Below are 17,456 nucleotides of genomic sequence, written 5' to 3' on the forward strand. Positions count from 1 at the left end.
GGTTAAATCACGGCTGTGACTATAACATAACGTGTGTTTCATCGAAAGGCAGAAGAAAAACTGATCACTGAAAACTGGAAAATATATCAATGCGCCACTTGCATGTATTGTCTATTGGAAAGCAAATTACATGGGGCTGAGATTGCAAGTCCTAGAGCTTCCACACGATGTCGCCAGTCTTGTCAATTGCCTGGGCTTTGTTTCTTGGTCAAACAAGTGAGAGTGAGCCCATTCCTTCCGGTCTCCGACAGGATGTTTTGGATGAGAAATTTCCGAACATGATTTCAAGACGTGGAGCTATTGAATACACTTCGCCCCGTGATCAATTTGATAGATTATTAACGTTTACTAATACCTAAAGTTGGATTACAAAAGTATTTCGAAGTGTTTTGTGAAAGTTTATCGTCGACTTTTTTAATTTAAAAAAATGACGATGTGTTTTAAAACTGTGTTTTTTCCTGGATCACACACTCTTCATAGATCGATATTTAGGGTATATATGGACCGATTTAATCGAAAAAAAGACCCAATAGTGATGTTTATGGGACATCTAGGAGTGCCAACAAAGAAGATCGTCAAAGGTAATGAATGTTTTATATTTTATTTCTGCCTTTTGTGTAGCGCCGGCTATGCTAATTATTTTGTTTACGTCCCCTTCAGGTATTTCGGGGTGTTGCATGCTATCAGATAATAGCTTCTCATGCTTTCGCCAAAAAGCATTTTAAAAATCTGACTTGTTGGCTGGATTCACAACGAGTGTAGCTTTAATTCAGTACCCTGCATGTGTGTTTTAATGAACGTTTGAGTTTTAACGGGTACTATTAGCATTTAACGTAGTGCATTTGCATTTCCAGATGAATAGATGGGACGCATGCGTGTCGGGTCGACTTAAGAGGTTAAAAGTAACCACCAGCTTTCATATGTTCTCATGTTCTGAGCAAGGAACTTAAACATTAGCTTTCTTACATGGCACATATTGCACTTTTACTCTCTTCTCCAACACTTTGTTTTTGCATTATTTAAACCAAATTGAACATATTTGATTATTTATTTGAGGCTAAATTGATTTTATTGATGTATTATATTAAGTTAAAATAAGTGTTCATTCAGTATTGTTGTAATTGTCATTATTACAAAAATAAAAAATAAAAATTGGGTCGTTTAATCTGCTTTTTTGGTCCTCCAATAAATTGGCATTGAAAAAATCATAATCGGTCGACCTCTAATGCTTCGTCCCCTCCTCTACTCCTTGTTCACCCACGACTGCGTAGCCAAACACGACTCCAACACCATCATTGAGTTCGCCGACGACAACAGTGGAAGGCCTGATTACCAACAACGATGAGACATCCTATTGGGAGGAGGTCAGGCCAGAACAACAACAACCTCTCCCTCTCCGGCAAGACAAAGGAGCTGATTGTGGACTACAGGAAAAGGTGGGCTGAACAGGCTCCTATTAACATCGGACAGGGCTGTATCGGAGCGGGTCGAGAGTTTCAAGTTCTTTGGTGTCCACATCACCAACGAACTATCATGGTCCAAACACACCAACCCCCTCAGGAGACTGAAAAGATTTGGCACGGGCCCTCAGATCCTCAAAAAGTCTTACAGAATCTTGACTGGCTGCATCCCCGCTTGGTATGGCAACTGCTTGGCATTTGACCACAATCAAAATGGCTACTCGGACTACCTGCAATTATCCCTTGTTGCATTAACTCTTTTGCACTGACTCTTCACACACACACTGCTGCTACTGTCTATCCTGTTGCCTAGTCACTTTACCCCCACCTACATGAACATATCTATCTCAATTACCTCCAACCCCTACACACCAACTTGGTACTGGTACTCCCTGTATATAGCCATGTTATTACCTACTTCCTGTATATAGCCATATTATTGTCTATTTCCTGTATATAGCCATGTTATTTCCTACTTCCTGTATATAGCCATGTTATTGTCTACTTCCTGTATATAAACCTGTTATTTCCTACTTCCTGTATATAGCCATGTTGTTTCCTACTTCCTGCATATGGCCATGTTATTTCCTACTTCCTGTATATAACCCTGTCATTGTCTATTTTATCTTATCTTTAACTCTGCATTGTTTGAAGAGGACCCGTAAGTAAGCATTTCACTATTAGTCTACACCTGTTGTCTACAAAGCAGAGGGAGAGACGGAGGGAGGTAGGGAGGGAGGTAGGGAGGGAGAGACGGAGGGAGGTAGGGAGGGAGGTAGGGAGAGACGGAGGGAGGTCTATTTTATCGGAGGGAGATAGGGAGGGAGGGAGGTTGGGAGAGACGGAGGAGGGAGGGAGAGACGGAGGGAGGGAGAGACGGAGGGAGGGAGAGACGGAGGGAGGTAGGGAGGGAGAGACGGAGGGAGGTAGGGAGGGAGAGACGGAGGGAGGTAGGGAGGGAGAGACGGAGGTAGGGAGGTAGGGAGGGAGACGGAGGTAGGGAGGGAGGGAGAGACGGGAGGTAGGGAGGGAGGGAGGGGAGGTAGGGAGGGGAGACGGAGGTAGGGAGGGAGAGACGGAGGGAGGTAGGGAGGGAGAGGGAGGGAGGGAGGGAGGGAGGGAGAGACGGAGGGAGGTAGGGAGGGAGAGACGGAGGGAGGTAGGGAGGGAGAGACGGAGGGAGGTAGGGAGGGAGAGACGGAGGGAGGTAGGGAGGGAGAGACGGAGGGAGGTAGGGAGGGAGGTAGGGAGGGAGAGACGGAGGGACGGAGGGAGGTAGGGAAGGAGGGAGGGAGAGACGGAGGGAGAGACGGAGGGAGGTAGGGAGGGAGAGACGGAGGGAGGTAGGACGGACGGAGGGAGAGACGGAGGGAGGGAGAGACGGAGGGAGGGAGAGGGAGGGAGGGGAGAGACGGAGGGAGGGAGAGACGGAGGGAGGGAGAGACGGACGGAGAGATGGGGAGGGATAGAGAGAGAGGGAGGGATGGGGAGGGATAGAGAGACAGAGGGAGGGATGGGGAGGGATAGAGAGACAGAGGGAGGGATGGGGGAGGGATAGAGACAGAGGGAGGGATGGGGAGGATAGAGAGACAGAGGGAGGGATAGAGAGACAGAGGGAGGGAGAGAGACGGAGGGAGGTAGTGAGGGAGAGACGGAGGGGAGAGAGACGGAGGGAGGGAGAGACGGAGGTAGAGAGGAGGGAGGTAGAGACGGAGGGAGGTAGAGGGAGGGAGGTAGAGACGGAGGGAGGGAGAGACGGAGGGAGGTAGGGAGGAGAGACGGAGGGAGGGAGAGACGGAGGGGGAGGGAGAGACGGACGGAGGGAGAGACGGACGGAGGGGAGGGAGGGAGGGAGAGACGGACGGAGGTAGGAGAGACGGACGGAGGGAGAGACGGAGGGAGGGAGGGAGAGACGGAGGTAGGGAGGGACGGAGGTAGGGAGGGGAGGGAGGTAGGGAGGGAGAGACGGAGGTAGGGAGGAGAGACGGAGGTAGGGAGGGAGAGACGGAGGGAGGTAGGGGAGACGGAGGGAGGTAGGGAGAGACGGAGGGAGGTAGGGAGGGAGAGACGGAGGTAGGGAGGTAGAGACGGAGGGAGAGACAGAGGGAGGTAGGGAGGGAGAGACGGAGGTAGGGAGGGAGGGACGGAGGGAGGGAGAGACGGAGGGAGGGAGGACGGAGGGAGGGAGAGACGGAGGGAGGGAGAGACGGAGGGAGGGGAGACGGAGGGAGGGAGAGACGGAGGGAGGGAGAGACGGAGGGAGGGAGAGACGGAGGGAGGTAGGAGGGAGGGAGGTAGAGACGGACGGAGGGAGAGACGGAGGGAGGTAGAGACGGAGGGAGGTAGAGACGGAGGGAGGTAGAGACGGAGGGAGGGAGAGACGGAGGGAGGGAGAGACGGAGGGAGGGAGAGACGGACGGAGGGAGAGACGGAGGGAGGTAGGGAGGGAGAGACGGAGGGAGGTAGGGAGGGAGAGACGGAGGTAGGGAGAGACGGAGGTAGGGAGAGGAACTGAAAGCAGACTAAATGGTGATGAACGCTGACAGGCAATGTTCTGAGTGTTGATGTAGTGGCATAGGAAACCTTGACCATGAGAGATGAGAGATGAGAGGGGGTGAGGAGGGAAGGAGAGGAGAGAGGGGGATGTCGGGAATACAAGGACACATCACTCTTCATCACAGTCGTCCCTCTTGCCTCCACCGGCTGCTGCCGCAGCTGCAGGGCGATTACCCATCCACCCCACCCCACCCCACCCCACCCCACCCCACACCACCCCACACCAGGCTAGAGAGCCTGACCGATTAATCGGTGGACCGATATTATCCTTTTACCCACGTATTTGTATCAGCTTTTTCAATCCACCGAACAAGGACCGATGTAAGAAGCAGAGAAAACGCTTGAGGAAACTAGCCGTTCTTCATAGAATAGGACTTTATTTGTCCTGGAGAGGTAAGCCTGGAGAGCCATCTTGCCTTGGCACTCTACAGCAAGACTGGACACAATCAGCCAACACATCTATACAGCATTGATGTATGGGCTGTTATTTGTCAGGGACTGGTCCAAATTCAAGATTCACCACCCCCATCTATCCAGCTAACTAGCTGTGTGAGTGTACTTGATGCCATTCACCTTGGGTTAGTGCATTACGGAATCTTTGCGACATCGCTACACTAAACCTTAACCAACTCGAAACCTCGCCCCTCGGGTAACTCGGAACCTCGCCCCTCGGGTAACTCGAACCTCGCGTAACTCGGAACCTCGCCCCTCGGGTAACTCGGAACCTCGCCCCTCGGGTAACTCGAAACCTCGCCCCTCGGGTAACTCGAAACCTCGCCCCTCGGGTAACTCGAAACCTCGGGTAACTCGAAACCTCGCCCCTCGGGTAACTCGGAACCTCGCCCCTCGGGTAACTCGGAACCTCGCCCCTCGGGTAACTCGGAACCTCGCCCCTCGGGTAACTCGGAACCTCAACCTCACCTAACTCGAACTTTAACCCTTACCGTAGCGAAAACACAGCTAAAACACCAAAACATTTCAACTACGAGAATTCAGCAGCTACAGCCCAACAACAACCCATGAAAACACAGCTAAAACACCAATATGTCTTCAGAGGAAAGTTTATTCCTGGAATGTGCGCAGTTTATTCTCCTTTCACGAGACACACCATTAGTCCTAAATATTATTCGATGCTTAAATGAATGTTCTTTGCTCAAATGTAAGAAATTAGATTTTTCAGCATCTTAAATGTGCTTTTTTTAAATGTTTTATTACAGCTATAAAATTGGACCTATCGGTAGACACAGTATATTGGTTATCAGTGAAGATTTCCGCTTTAAAATCAGAATCAGATACAAAAGTCACATATCAGTCGGGCTCCACACCTCAGCAGGGGCCTGGGTTATTTTTTTTATTTTACCTTTATTTTACGAGGCAAGTCAGTTAAGAACAAATTCTTATTTGGGTTAACTGCCTGTTCAGGGGCAGAACGACAGATTTTGTACCTTGTCAGCTCGGGGATTTGAACTTGCAACCTTTCGGTTACTAGTCCAATGCTCTAACCACTAAGCTACCCTGTATCCAGCTAACACACACCTCACCAGGGTCACACTGTATCCAACTAACACACACACCTCACCTCGCCACATCCAGCTAGCACACGTCAAGGCCATCGTACTGTAAAGGACTAGAGTCTGTATCCAGGGCTAAGAGCAGGGATAGACAGACAGTGGGAAGTGTTTGGGTGAAATACAGAGAGCCTTTAACAACGCAGGAGAAGACTGCTGCTCGGGGTCATGCTTATCAACCAATCAGCTTGGATGTTGGATGTACTAAGGAGGACGAGGAGGAGGAGCCAGACAGGCACAGGTAACTCCCCAACAGGGATTATGGATCCCTCCATCCCGCCAGCCTCGCTCTCTCTCTCAGGTTATCAATTAAATGTCCCACTCCTTAAGTATCGACGTGCTTTAAAGCAGCTGCATAACTAAACAGGTCATTAAGAGCAGAAGAGACACCTTTACTTACAGTGTGGACCAGTCTCATGTAATGGACACCACGTTGGTACCTGTCATTCAGACAGACACAGACGGGATAGAAGGAGAACACAAGGCTGCTGAGGGTGAGGTAGATGGATGGAGGCTGTGTGTCTGTGCATGTTTGCATGTGTGTGTGTGTGTGTGTGTGTGGGTGGGTGTCTGTGCATGTTTGCGTGTGTGTGTGTGTGTGGGTGTCTGTGCATGTTTGCGTGTGTGTGTGTGTGTGGGTGTCTGTGCATGTTTGCGTGTGCGTGTGTGTGGGTGTCTGTGCAGGTTTGCGTGTGCGTGGGTGTCTGTGCAGGTTTGCGTGTGTGTGTGTGTGTGTGTGTGTGTGTGTCTGTGCATGTTTGCGAGTGTGTGCATGTGTGTGGGTGTCTGTGCATGTTTGCGAGTGTGTGTGTGTGACAGGCCTCTCCACTTTTGTTAAGAAGAAGCAGGAGGCATCATTGAGTGAGATCAGAGGGCAGGACTAGAATCAACGATCACTCTGAGGCCTCACCTCTCTACGCTGGAAAATCCACTAGTCTTTTTTTTATAAATCATTTAAAGGGATTTTTTTAACCATATTTTCATAACAGTCCCACCCACAAGAAAATAGACTGATGAAAGAGTGAGGGCTGGGGAAAACAAATTCCCTTCACTTCTACACGTGTGAACAGTACTCACGCTGCAGTTCTCAGGCGGGACCAGGATCTGTGTGATCTCTCCCCCGTGGACACAGAAGACGTGCTTCATCTCCCCAGTGAAGATGTCCCAGACGATGACGCTGAAGTCCACACCGCCGGAGACCAGGGAGCGCTGGTCGTAGCGAGGGGACACCTGGTGAGGGTACAGCAGGCACGTCACTTTGTTACGGTGCCCCCGCAGGGTGCGGTGAGGGGGCCAGCCTGGGAACGAGAGAAGTATTTTTTGTAATGTTGTACATGCTCTTACCCAGAGATACAATCTGTGGTAAAACAATCACCCCCCACCCCCCATCTAATACTGTAGACCCTGATGAAACAAACCTTAGAAATCACAAGATATATGGGCTGCAGGATACGACTACAGGCTATTGATTATTTGAGAAAGTAGCAAATAAAATATATTGCGCTCTGTTCCTCGCTTCAGGCTGCACAAACTGTTCTCTCAGCAAGTGATCATATTTTCACCCATCAATCAGACTATTCTCAATTGAATCTAGTCTTACCGAATATGTAAAAAATGAGTTTTGATTTGAGAATGGCCCATTATTAACGGGCAGGAACAAGAGGAGAGGAAGGAACCCCTGTTATGTGTATACACTGGAATAGAGACCACTTCCCCTCGGGGAACGTTTTGTAATTCATTGGGTAGGTTTACTCTGGTCATTTTGGCTGCGCGACAAGTGATATTAAACCCAAACTCCGTATGCCATGGACTCTCCAACCGTGTTTCTGCAGCGACCCAGTGAATCGTTTGGGAAACCAAGTTACATCTGTTTGGGAACATAACACAGTGAAAACGCCTTTCACAAGAAAACACATTTCATTAAAAACTGTTGACAGCCCCTCTCTCTCCGCGCGCTGGAGAAAGCAGTGAGAGAGGAGATGGAAACGCTCAGTGATCATCTCTATTTAAAAAAAGGTGATGTGTGAGACTATTAATAAATAACTATGAATATATAAACAAAAAAGCACCTATTACCAGGCTATTCAAATTCACTATAATTGTAGGCAAATCATAACAGTTTCATTTAGGCTAGACCCAATCATAACGGTTTCATTTAGGCTAGACCCAATCATAACGGTTTCATTTAGGCTAGACCCAATCATAACGTTTCATTTAGGCTAGACCCAATCATAACGTTTCATTTAGGCTAGACCCAATCATAACGGTTTCATTTAGGCTAGACCCAATCATAACGGTTTCATTTAGGCTAGACCCAATTATAACGTTTCATTTAGGCTAGACCCAATCATAACGGTTTCATTTAGGCTAGACCCAATCATAACGTTTCATTTAGGCTAGACCCAATCATAACGGTTTCATTTAGGCTAGACCCAATCATAACGGTTTCATTTAGGCTAGACCCAATCATAACGGTTTCATTTAGGCTAGACCCAATCATAACGGTTTCATTTAGGCTAGACCCAATCATAACGTTTCATTTAGGCTAGACCCAATCATAACGGTTTCATTTAGGCTAGACCCAATCATAACGGTTTCATTTAGGCTAGACCCAATCATAACGGTTTCATTTAGGCTAGACCCAATCATAACGGTTTCATTTAGGCTAGACCCAATCATAACGGTTTCATTTAGGCTAGACCCAATCATAACGGTTTCATTTAGGCTAGACCCAATCATAACGGTTTCATTTAGGCTAGACCCAATCATAACGGTTTCATTTAGGCTAGACCCAATCATAACGGTTTCATTTAGGCTAGACCCAATCATAACGGTTTCATTTAGGCTAGACCCAATCATAACGGTTTCATTTAGGCTAGACCCAATCATAACGGTTTCATTTAGGCTAGACCCAATCATAACGGTTTCATTTAGGCTAGACCCAATCATAACGGTTTCATTTAGGCTAGACCCAATCATAACGGTTTCATTTAGGCTAGACCCAATCATAACGGTTTCATTTAGGCTAGACCCAATCATAACGGTTTCATTTAGGCTAGACCCAATCATAACGGTTTCATTTAGGCTAGACCCAATCATAACGGTTTCATTTAGGCTAGACCCAATCATAACGGTTTCATTTAGGCTAGACCCAATCATAACGTTTCATTTAGGCTAGACCCAATCATAACGGTTTCATTTAGGCTAGACCCAATCATAACGGTTTCATTTAGGCTAGACCCAATCATAACGGTTTCATTTAGGCTAGACCCAATCATAACGTTTCATTTAGGCTAGACCCAATCATAACGGTTTCATTTAGGCTAGACCCAATCATAACGGTTTCATTTAGGCTAGACCCAATCATAACGTTTCATTTAGGCTAGACCCAATCATAACGTTTCATTTAGGCTAGACCCAATCATAACGGTTTCATTTAGGCTAGACCCAATCATAACGGTTTCATTTAGGCTAGACCCAATCATAACGGTTTCATTTAGGCTAGACCCAATCATAACGGTTTCATTTAGGCTAGACCCAATCATAACGGTTTCATTTAGGCTAGACCCAATCATAACGGTTTCATTTAGGCTAGACCCAATCATAACGGTTTCATTTAGGCTAGACCCAATCAAAACGGTTTCATTTAGGCTAGACCCAATCATAACGTTTCATTTAGGCTAGACCCAATCATAACGGTTTCATTTAGGCCAGACCCAATCATAACGGTTTCATTTAGGCTAGACCCAATCATAACGGTTTCATTTAGGCTAGACCCAATCATAACGGTTTCATTTAGGCTAGACCCAATCATAACGTTTCATTTAGGCTAGACCCAATCATAACGGTTTCATTTAGGCTAGACCCAATCATAACGGTTTCATTTAGGCTAGACCCAATCATAACGGTTTCATTTAGGCTAGACCCAATCATAACGGTTTCATTTAGGCTAGACCCAATCATAACGGTTTCATTTAGGCTAGACCCAATCATAACGGTTTCATTTAGGCTAGACCAATTGACGCACCAAAGATACCTTAAAACCACTAACACACTTTTCCGCCAGCATGTATTGTATAAGGTCACAATCATTATTTTAAAATCAGGATTTTTTTTGGGGGGGGGGGGGGCTTGGCCTCATATATAGATATATAGGTTGGATAAAGTAATCCCTCTCACCCCCCCTCCCCCTGAAAAGATTTAGATGCACTACTGTTCCACTGGAGGTCATAAGGTGAATGCACCAATTTGTAAGTCGCTCTGGATAAGAGCGTCTGCTAAATGACTTAAATGTAAATGTAAATAGGTCTACGTTTATGCGTAAACTCATCCCCTTAGAAAGCACTGTCCATTTCATTGTGTTTGGTTTCGAAACAACCACCACCACCACCACAAACCCAAGTTTTCACACTCAGTTTCAACCACAGTGAGGTGACTTAAAAATACACACTGTTTTGATGAGTGTTTGATGTGATTTCTGAATGCATTTGCATTCGAAAATAGAGCCCTGAGTACCAGACCATTAGAACCTGATGGAGGGACAATAGAGCCCTGAGTACCAGACCATTAGAACCTAATGGAGGGACAATAGAGCCCTGAGTACCAGACCATTAGAACCTAATGGAGGGACAATAGAGCCCTGAGTACCAGGCCATTAGAACATGGAGGGACAATAGAGCCCTGAGTACCAGACCATTAGAACCTGATGGAGGGATAATAGAGCCCTGAGTACCAGGCCATTAGAACATGATGGAGGGACAATAGAGCCCTGAGTACCAGGCCATTAGGACCTTGTTACAGATACAGTTATCCTGTGTGTGTGTGTATCCTGTGTGTGTGTTTCTTTTCTCTCCTTCTCCCCTCACAGGTGAAAACCATCACTCCCCAATCAGTCAACAATCAATCATCAATCAGAACACACACCTCCTCCTATTTCCTACCCTATCACAGTTCCTTCCCCATGGTTTAAAAACCCCATCATTTGTTAGCTCTAGAGCTCAATCTCTCTGTAAATGCCATGTCTGTAGGTCTCTGTGTTTCACTCTCGCTTTGTGTCTTAACCTCTCTTTTGTTTAAGCACCTCATAGCACTTTGTCATCACCTGTGAGTATTGTTTTTGGTTATGGTGTTTGTTTGTTGCTGGTGGGAAAAGGGGGAAACCAAGACAAGTCGCCCATGGGCATACACTACCCGTAGGTGAACTTTGTTAAAAACACTAGTTAGAACTGGGTCGGACCACCCACTGTATTTTTGGTTAGTTAGTTAGCTGTTGTTAAAGTAGGCTAGTCTAGCTTAGGGGTGTTTTTGAATACTTATTGTTTCTTTCCTTGGGTCCAGCTCAGCCCCTTTTCCTGCTCCCCCCATTACCGTGTGTTTATAAATAAACCTGGAGTTTGACGGTAGATTTCTGTTGTCGTGGTTATTTCGTTCACACTTTTACTTTGTCACAATAATAATTTGCATGAGTTATGTTACGGGTCTCATTACCATCCCCCTAGACTGTCGGGCCAAAACAGGCCAATAGGACCTGATGGAGGAACAATAGAGCCTAAGTACCAGGCCATTAGTGACCTGATGGAGGAACAATAGAGCCCTGAGTACCAGGCCATTAGGACCTGATGGAGGAACAATAGAGCCTAAGTACCAGGCCATTATTAGGACCTGATGGAGGGACAATGGAGCCCTGAGTACCAGGCCATTAGAACCTGATGGAGGAACAATAGAGCCCTGAGTACCAGGCCAATAGGACCTGATGGTTGTTTAACAAGCTGGGCACTACTAACACATGTCCAGAGTGATTAAAAGGAGGTTACCATGACTCAAAGGTCACGTGGAATTTGTGTTACGGTAATACAGCCGCCGCAACAGTCTTAGGTATCACCTTTGCTTTTTCCCCTTTCCCACCCCCACTCCCCCCTCACCCACACTCTCCCCTGACCCCCTGACCTCAACCACACTCTCCCCTGACCTCAACCCACACTTCTCCCCTGACCTCAACCCACACTTCTCCCCTGACCTCAACCCACACTTCTCCCCTGACCTCAACCCACACTTCTCCCCTGACCTCAACCCACACTTCTCCCCTGACCTCAACCCACACTTCTCCCCTGACCTCAACCCACACTTCTCCCCTGACCTCAACCCACACTTCTCCCCTGACCTCACCCACACTTCTCCCCTGACCTCACCCACACTTCTCCCCTGACCTCACCCACATTCTCCCCTGACCTCACCCACATTCTCCCCTGACCTCAACCACTCCCTCACCTCTCCGCAGCATGTGTTCTCCCTGCAGCAGCTGTACGATGGCGGTCTGTGTGGCGGGGACCAGGATGATGCTTCCGTCCTCTCTGCCACACACCAGCCTGCCCTGGGAGGGGATGTAGACGCTGGCCGTCACCTTGATGGGCTCCTCCGAACCGGGCGTCACACTCAGCTGGTCTATGATGCCCGCCGACAGGGGAGCCAGCTTGTCAAAGGCCTCCTGGAGGGAGATGGTGGAGGACACTTGGAGCTCTGAGGGACAGGGGAAGTAGATAACAACAGTATTAACTACGTACAGACCCAAAACAGACACATCTATCCAACCTGACTTACACCAGAAAAGGGCCATTGCTTAGTGGCATTGCATATTCATGAAGATGAATCATGAGGAATGTACTTCACATGCACTGGAATGATTTCACTGGTTTTTGCCAGCTGATGGCATCTAATTCTCACCCACAGCATCAATACAGACTTGGGACACTTCCGCCACCTAGTGGACTAAATGGTACCTGCTGCGGTGGAGAGGGGCTGCAGGGGCGAGGTGTCTGGGATGCTCCAGAGGGTGAGGCGTCCGGCTGAATCTCCCTGGACCAGCAGCTTGTGGAAGGGCTCCCGACGGCCGTAGAAGAACCGTGTCACCGGGGGACAGATGAGGAGCTGGAACACGGAACACAGAACGTTAGAAGCTGAAAATAGTGTTCTAGAATGTGAACACTTGTATTATGTCTGTATATCTCTGCGTTCAGGGCCATGTCTACGGCAGGACTTTACCGTCTCTGGCAAAGCACAGTACCATGTAACATACATACCTACACCGTCCTATATCCATGCCAAAACCATTATTTGTGCGGTGTGATAAATGGTCTAGTCCTAACGATAACAATTATTTCATAACAACTACAGGGATTGTATTGAAGGAAGGTATAAATGGTGAGAATGAAAGCAGGACAGCATAACTGTAGTCTTGTTGTACCATGGATCTAAAAACTCCAGAATATTATATTCTGCTGTGTACAAGAAGGGGAAGCTGGCCTTGCAGGGGACATGATCTCATGCCATGTGAGCATTGGGATGTGCTGTTATTAACGTTTAGCACTAGAAAACACCACTGTGATATAAAGAGGATGCCAAGCTGGAAGAACTGACCGCTTACTCAACTACCAACAGGGTTACCCTACAGTACAACACATGCATTGATTGGCCCCCTCTCCCCCATACTAAAATATCCCCTAACTCAGTTCTCTGGACAGCAAAGCACTGAATCATCAAGATACAAACCAGCTAGCTAGACACAATAAATTGTTGAGGCAGAACACTGGTGCCATGAACAACATATGAGACTTGGGATCTGTTATTATTTGTCTACCTAACAAATCTAGCAGGACTGAATATCCATAGTTATGCATGTTGGTTAATGGTCCTTCATTAACTGACCCTTTGCCTAATAAAACTAATTGCACCCTGGTCTAAAGTAGGGCACTACGTAGGGAATAGGGCTCTGGTCAAAAGTAGGGCACTACATAGGGAATAGGGTGCCATAGGGCTCTGGTCTAAAGTAGGGCACTACGTAGGGAATAGGGCTCTGGTCTAAAGTAGGGCACTACGTAGGGAATAGGGCTCTGGTCAGAAGTAGGGCACTACGTAGGGAATAGGGCTCTGGTCTAAAGTAGGGCACTACGTAGGGAATAGGGCTCTGGTCTAAAGTAGGGCACTACGTAGGGAATAGGGCTCTGGTCAGAAATAGGGCACTACATACGGAATAGGGTGCCATAGGGCTCTGGTCTAAAGTAGGGCATTACGTAGGGAATAGGGCTCTGGTCAGAAGTAGGGCACTACATACGGAATAGGGTGCCATAGCGCTCTGGTCTAAAGTAGGACACTACGTAGGGAATAGGGCTCTGGTCAGAAGTAGGGCACTACATAGGGAATAGGGTGCCATAGGGCTCTGGTCTAAAAAAGGGCATAGGGTGCCATAGGGCTCTGGTCTGTAGTGCACTACGTAGGGAATAGGGTTCTGGTCAGAAGTAGGGCACTACATAGGGAATAGGGTTCTGGTCAGAAGTAGGGCACTACGTAGGGAATAGTGTGCCATTTGGGACACACACTTTGATCTTTCATTTGACCCATTTACACAGCTATAATTGTGTTCCTGACTGCAGTAGAAAAAAGGCACAGTGGTAACCAACCTAACGACAACCTAACGACCTGGCAACCTGCCCGCTGACCCCATTTCCAGGAAGTCCTAGTTAATGTGATCGTCACGGTAACAGAAAAAGATGGGATGGAACCGGATCCCTGTAATGTCTAATGGAGGAGACACTCTGTGGCCAGGTTGTCAGGTAGTCAGGCACCTAATATGAGGTTGCTAGATGTTGAGGTAGATGCTCAGACTACAGTCTACTTACTTGGCACTGTCTGAGAGCCAAAACAAGGTAGTTAAATGAAAGACTTCGTAAAAATGAACTAGCCTTAACATTAAAATTAAAATAAAATGTCCATCAGAAGTTTACATGGAAATCAGCGGACTGAAAAATAATCTGTACGTTGACAGGCTTCTACAGAAGTCGGACCTTAAATTTGACCTCGTTCGTCACAGGAGGAAAATAATCAACCCTGCAGCAGGAAGGTTTGAATATCAGAAGGATATATTTAGAATGGCCACCAGGTGGCAGCATAAAGCAGTGTTTGTATACCATGTAGTACTAAACTCAGAAAAAAAAAATAAACATCCCTTTCTTTCAAAGATAATTCATAAAAATCCAAATAAGTTCACAGACTCTTCATTGTAAAGGGTTTAAAACACTTTCCTATGCTTGTTCAATGAACCATAAACAATTCATAAAACATGCACCTGTGGAACGGTCGTTAAGACACGAACAGCTTACAGACGGTAGACAAATAAGGTCACAGTTATGAAAACTTAGGACACTAAAGAGGCCTTTCTACTGACCCTGAAAAACAAAAAAAAGAATCAGCTCACCTGCGTGAACGTGCCTTAGGCATGCTACAAGGAGGCATGAGGACTACAGGTGTGGCCAGGGCAAGAAATTGCAATGTCCGTACTGTGAGAGGCCTAAGACAGCGCTACAGGGAGACAGGACAGATAGCTGATCGTCCTCACAGTGGCAGACCATGTGTAACAACACCTGCACAGGATCGGTACATCCGAACGTCCCACCTGTGGGGCAGGTACAGGATGGCAGTAACAACTGCGCGAGTTATACCAGGAACGCACAATCCCTCCATCAGTGCTCAAACTGTCTGCAATAGGCTGAGAGAGGCTGGACTGAGGGCTTGTAGGCCTGTTGTAAGGCAGGTCCTCACCAGACATCACCGGCAACAACGTCGCCTATGGGCACAAACCCACCGTCGCTGGACCAGACAGGGCTGGCAAAAAGTGCTCTTCACTGACGAGTCGCAGTTTTGTCTCACCAGGGGTGATGGTCGGATTTGATTGGTAACCTCAGTGCCTGTGTGGTGCAGTGGTAAACAGAATGCCAGAATCGACTCCGGCCCACTGCTCGTTGATGAAGGTCCATTTTTGAAAAATTCATTCCGTTAGGAGCAGGCAATGGTTTGGGTTAGGCTTTATGCCACATTCAAAACAACTGGAAACTCGGAAATAATCCAACTTCCAACTTCAGTGCGTTCATCACAACTGGAAACCCGAGGTCAAATAATGACGTCAGTGATCTTCAGGTCGGAAAGAGTTTCTGAGTTGGATGACCTTTCAACTTTTTTTTCTTTTTTCTTATCTCATTTGGAGCTCATCCCCAGTTGTCTTGAACGCACTGAAGTTGGAAGTTGGATTATTTCCGAGTTTCCAGTTGTGATGAACGCACTGAAGTCAGAGATAACCGATTTAAGACTTCCCAGATGATTTGAACGCGGCACTCGTCCTGCTTGTGTAGCCAGCGGACATGAGTTGGTCATGGTCAAGTGATGCGGTAGCCCCGCCTGCAAACTTCAAAACAAGTGTCTGCCCTTGGCTCAATATGTTGATTGATACTGAACCCCGTGGCAGACCCGGGTGGCAGTAACTCACCAGAACTACCAGCATTACGACCAGGAATACGACTTCCCTAGAGCAGTTCCATTGTTCACTCTCCCAAATTAACTTATTCCAAAAGCCAACCCAAAACATCGCCGTCCAAGGAGAGGATTCTCAGTTCACGCAGACAGGAGTAAATATCTCTCCAGGAAGAAGAAGGACAGACACATGCGCATGTGTGGCCTGCTGGAGGTCATGTTGCAGGGCTCTGGCAGTGCTCCTCCTGCTCCTCCTTGCACAAAGGCGGCGGTAGCGGTCCTGCTGCTGGGTTGTTGCCCTCCTACGGCCTCCTCCACGTCTCCTGATGTACTGGCCTGTCTCCTGGTAGCGCCTCCATGCTCTGGACACTACGCTGACAGACACAGGAAAACTTCTTGCCACAGCTCGCATTGATGTTCCATCCTGGATGAGCTGCACTACCTGAGCCACTTGTGTGGGTTGTAGACTCCGTCTCATGCCACTAGAGTGAAAGCACCGCCAGCATTCAAAAGTGACCAAAACATCAGCCAGGAAGCATAGGAACTGAAAAGTGGTCTGTGGTCCCCACCTGCAGAACCACTCCTTTATTGGGGGTGTCTTGCTAAATGCCTATAATTTCCACCTGTTGTCTATTCCATTTGCACAACAGCATGTGAAATGTATTGTCAATCAGTGTTGCTTCCTAAGTGGACAGTTTGATTTCACAGAAGTGTGATTGACTTGGAGTTACATTGTGTTGTTTAAGTGTTCCCTTATTTTTTTGAGCAGTGTATTTCTTTCTCATTCTTTTAGATGTGTGTATTGTAAGATATTACTGCACTGTTGGAGCTAAGGAACACAAGTATTTCGCTACACCCACAATAACATCTGCTAAACATGTGTATGTGACCAATACAATTGAAATCAAATCAAATTTTATTTGTCACATACACATGGTTAGCAGATGTTAATGCGAGTGTAGCGAAATGCTTGTGCTTCTAGTTCCGACAACGCAGTAATAACCAACGAGTAATCTAGCTAACAATTCCAAAACTACTACCTTATAGACACAAGTGTAAGGGGATAAAGAATATGTACATAAAGATATAGGAATGGGTGATGGTACAGAGCGGCATAGGCAAGATGCAGTAGATGGTATTGAGTACAGTATATACATATGAGATGAGTATGCCACTTTGTTTACATACATACATACATACATACATACATACATACATACTTTAGAATTGAATTTGAAGGGAACTGAAGGCTACTGTTCAGATGGTTTAAATGGAATGGTAGTCTGATGAACTATAACCTCTCACATAGCCTCATAGTGTTAACTATAACCCCTCACATAGCCTCATAATGTTAATATAACCTCTCACAGCCTCATAGTGTTAACTATAACCCCTCACATAGCCTCAATGTTAACTATAACCTCTCACATAGCCTCATAGTGTTAATATAACCCCTCACATAGCCTCATAGTAATGTTAATATAACCCCTCACATAGCCTCATAGTGTTAATATAACCTCTCACATAGCCTCATAGTGTTAATATAACCCCTCACATAGCCTCATAGTGTTAACTA

The 17,456-nt window shown here is 47.0% G+C and overlaps 1 protein-coding gene across 1 annotated transcript in view; it reads right to left on the reverse strand.

The window, feature by feature from the left end:
- LOC115116293 (WD repeat-containing protein 7) overlaps positions 1-17,456 on the reverse strand; it is a 261,967-nt gene that overhangs the window by 217,291 nt on the left and 27,220 nt on the right. Inside the window, exons 10-12 of the mRNA XM_065017127.1 lie at positions 12,361-12,508; positions 11,852-12,100; positions 6,662-6,882 (exon numbers count right to left, since the gene is read on the reverse strand). Of these exons, the coding sequence (XP_064873199.1) occupies positions 6,662-6,882; positions 11,852-12,100; positions 12,361-12,508 (618 nt within the window). The remainder of the gene's footprint in view (positions 1-6,661; positions 6,883-11,851; positions 12,101-12,360; positions 12,509-17,456) is intronic.

This window comes from Oncorhynchus nerka, linkage group LG4 (genome assembly GCF_034236695.1).
Source record: "Oncorhynchus nerka isolate Pitt River linkage group LG4, Oner_Uvic_2.0, whole genome shotgun sequence".
NCBI classification, from domain to species: Eukaryota; Metazoa; Chordata; class Actinopteri; order Salmoniformes; family Salmonidae; genus Oncorhynchus; species Oncorhynchus nerka.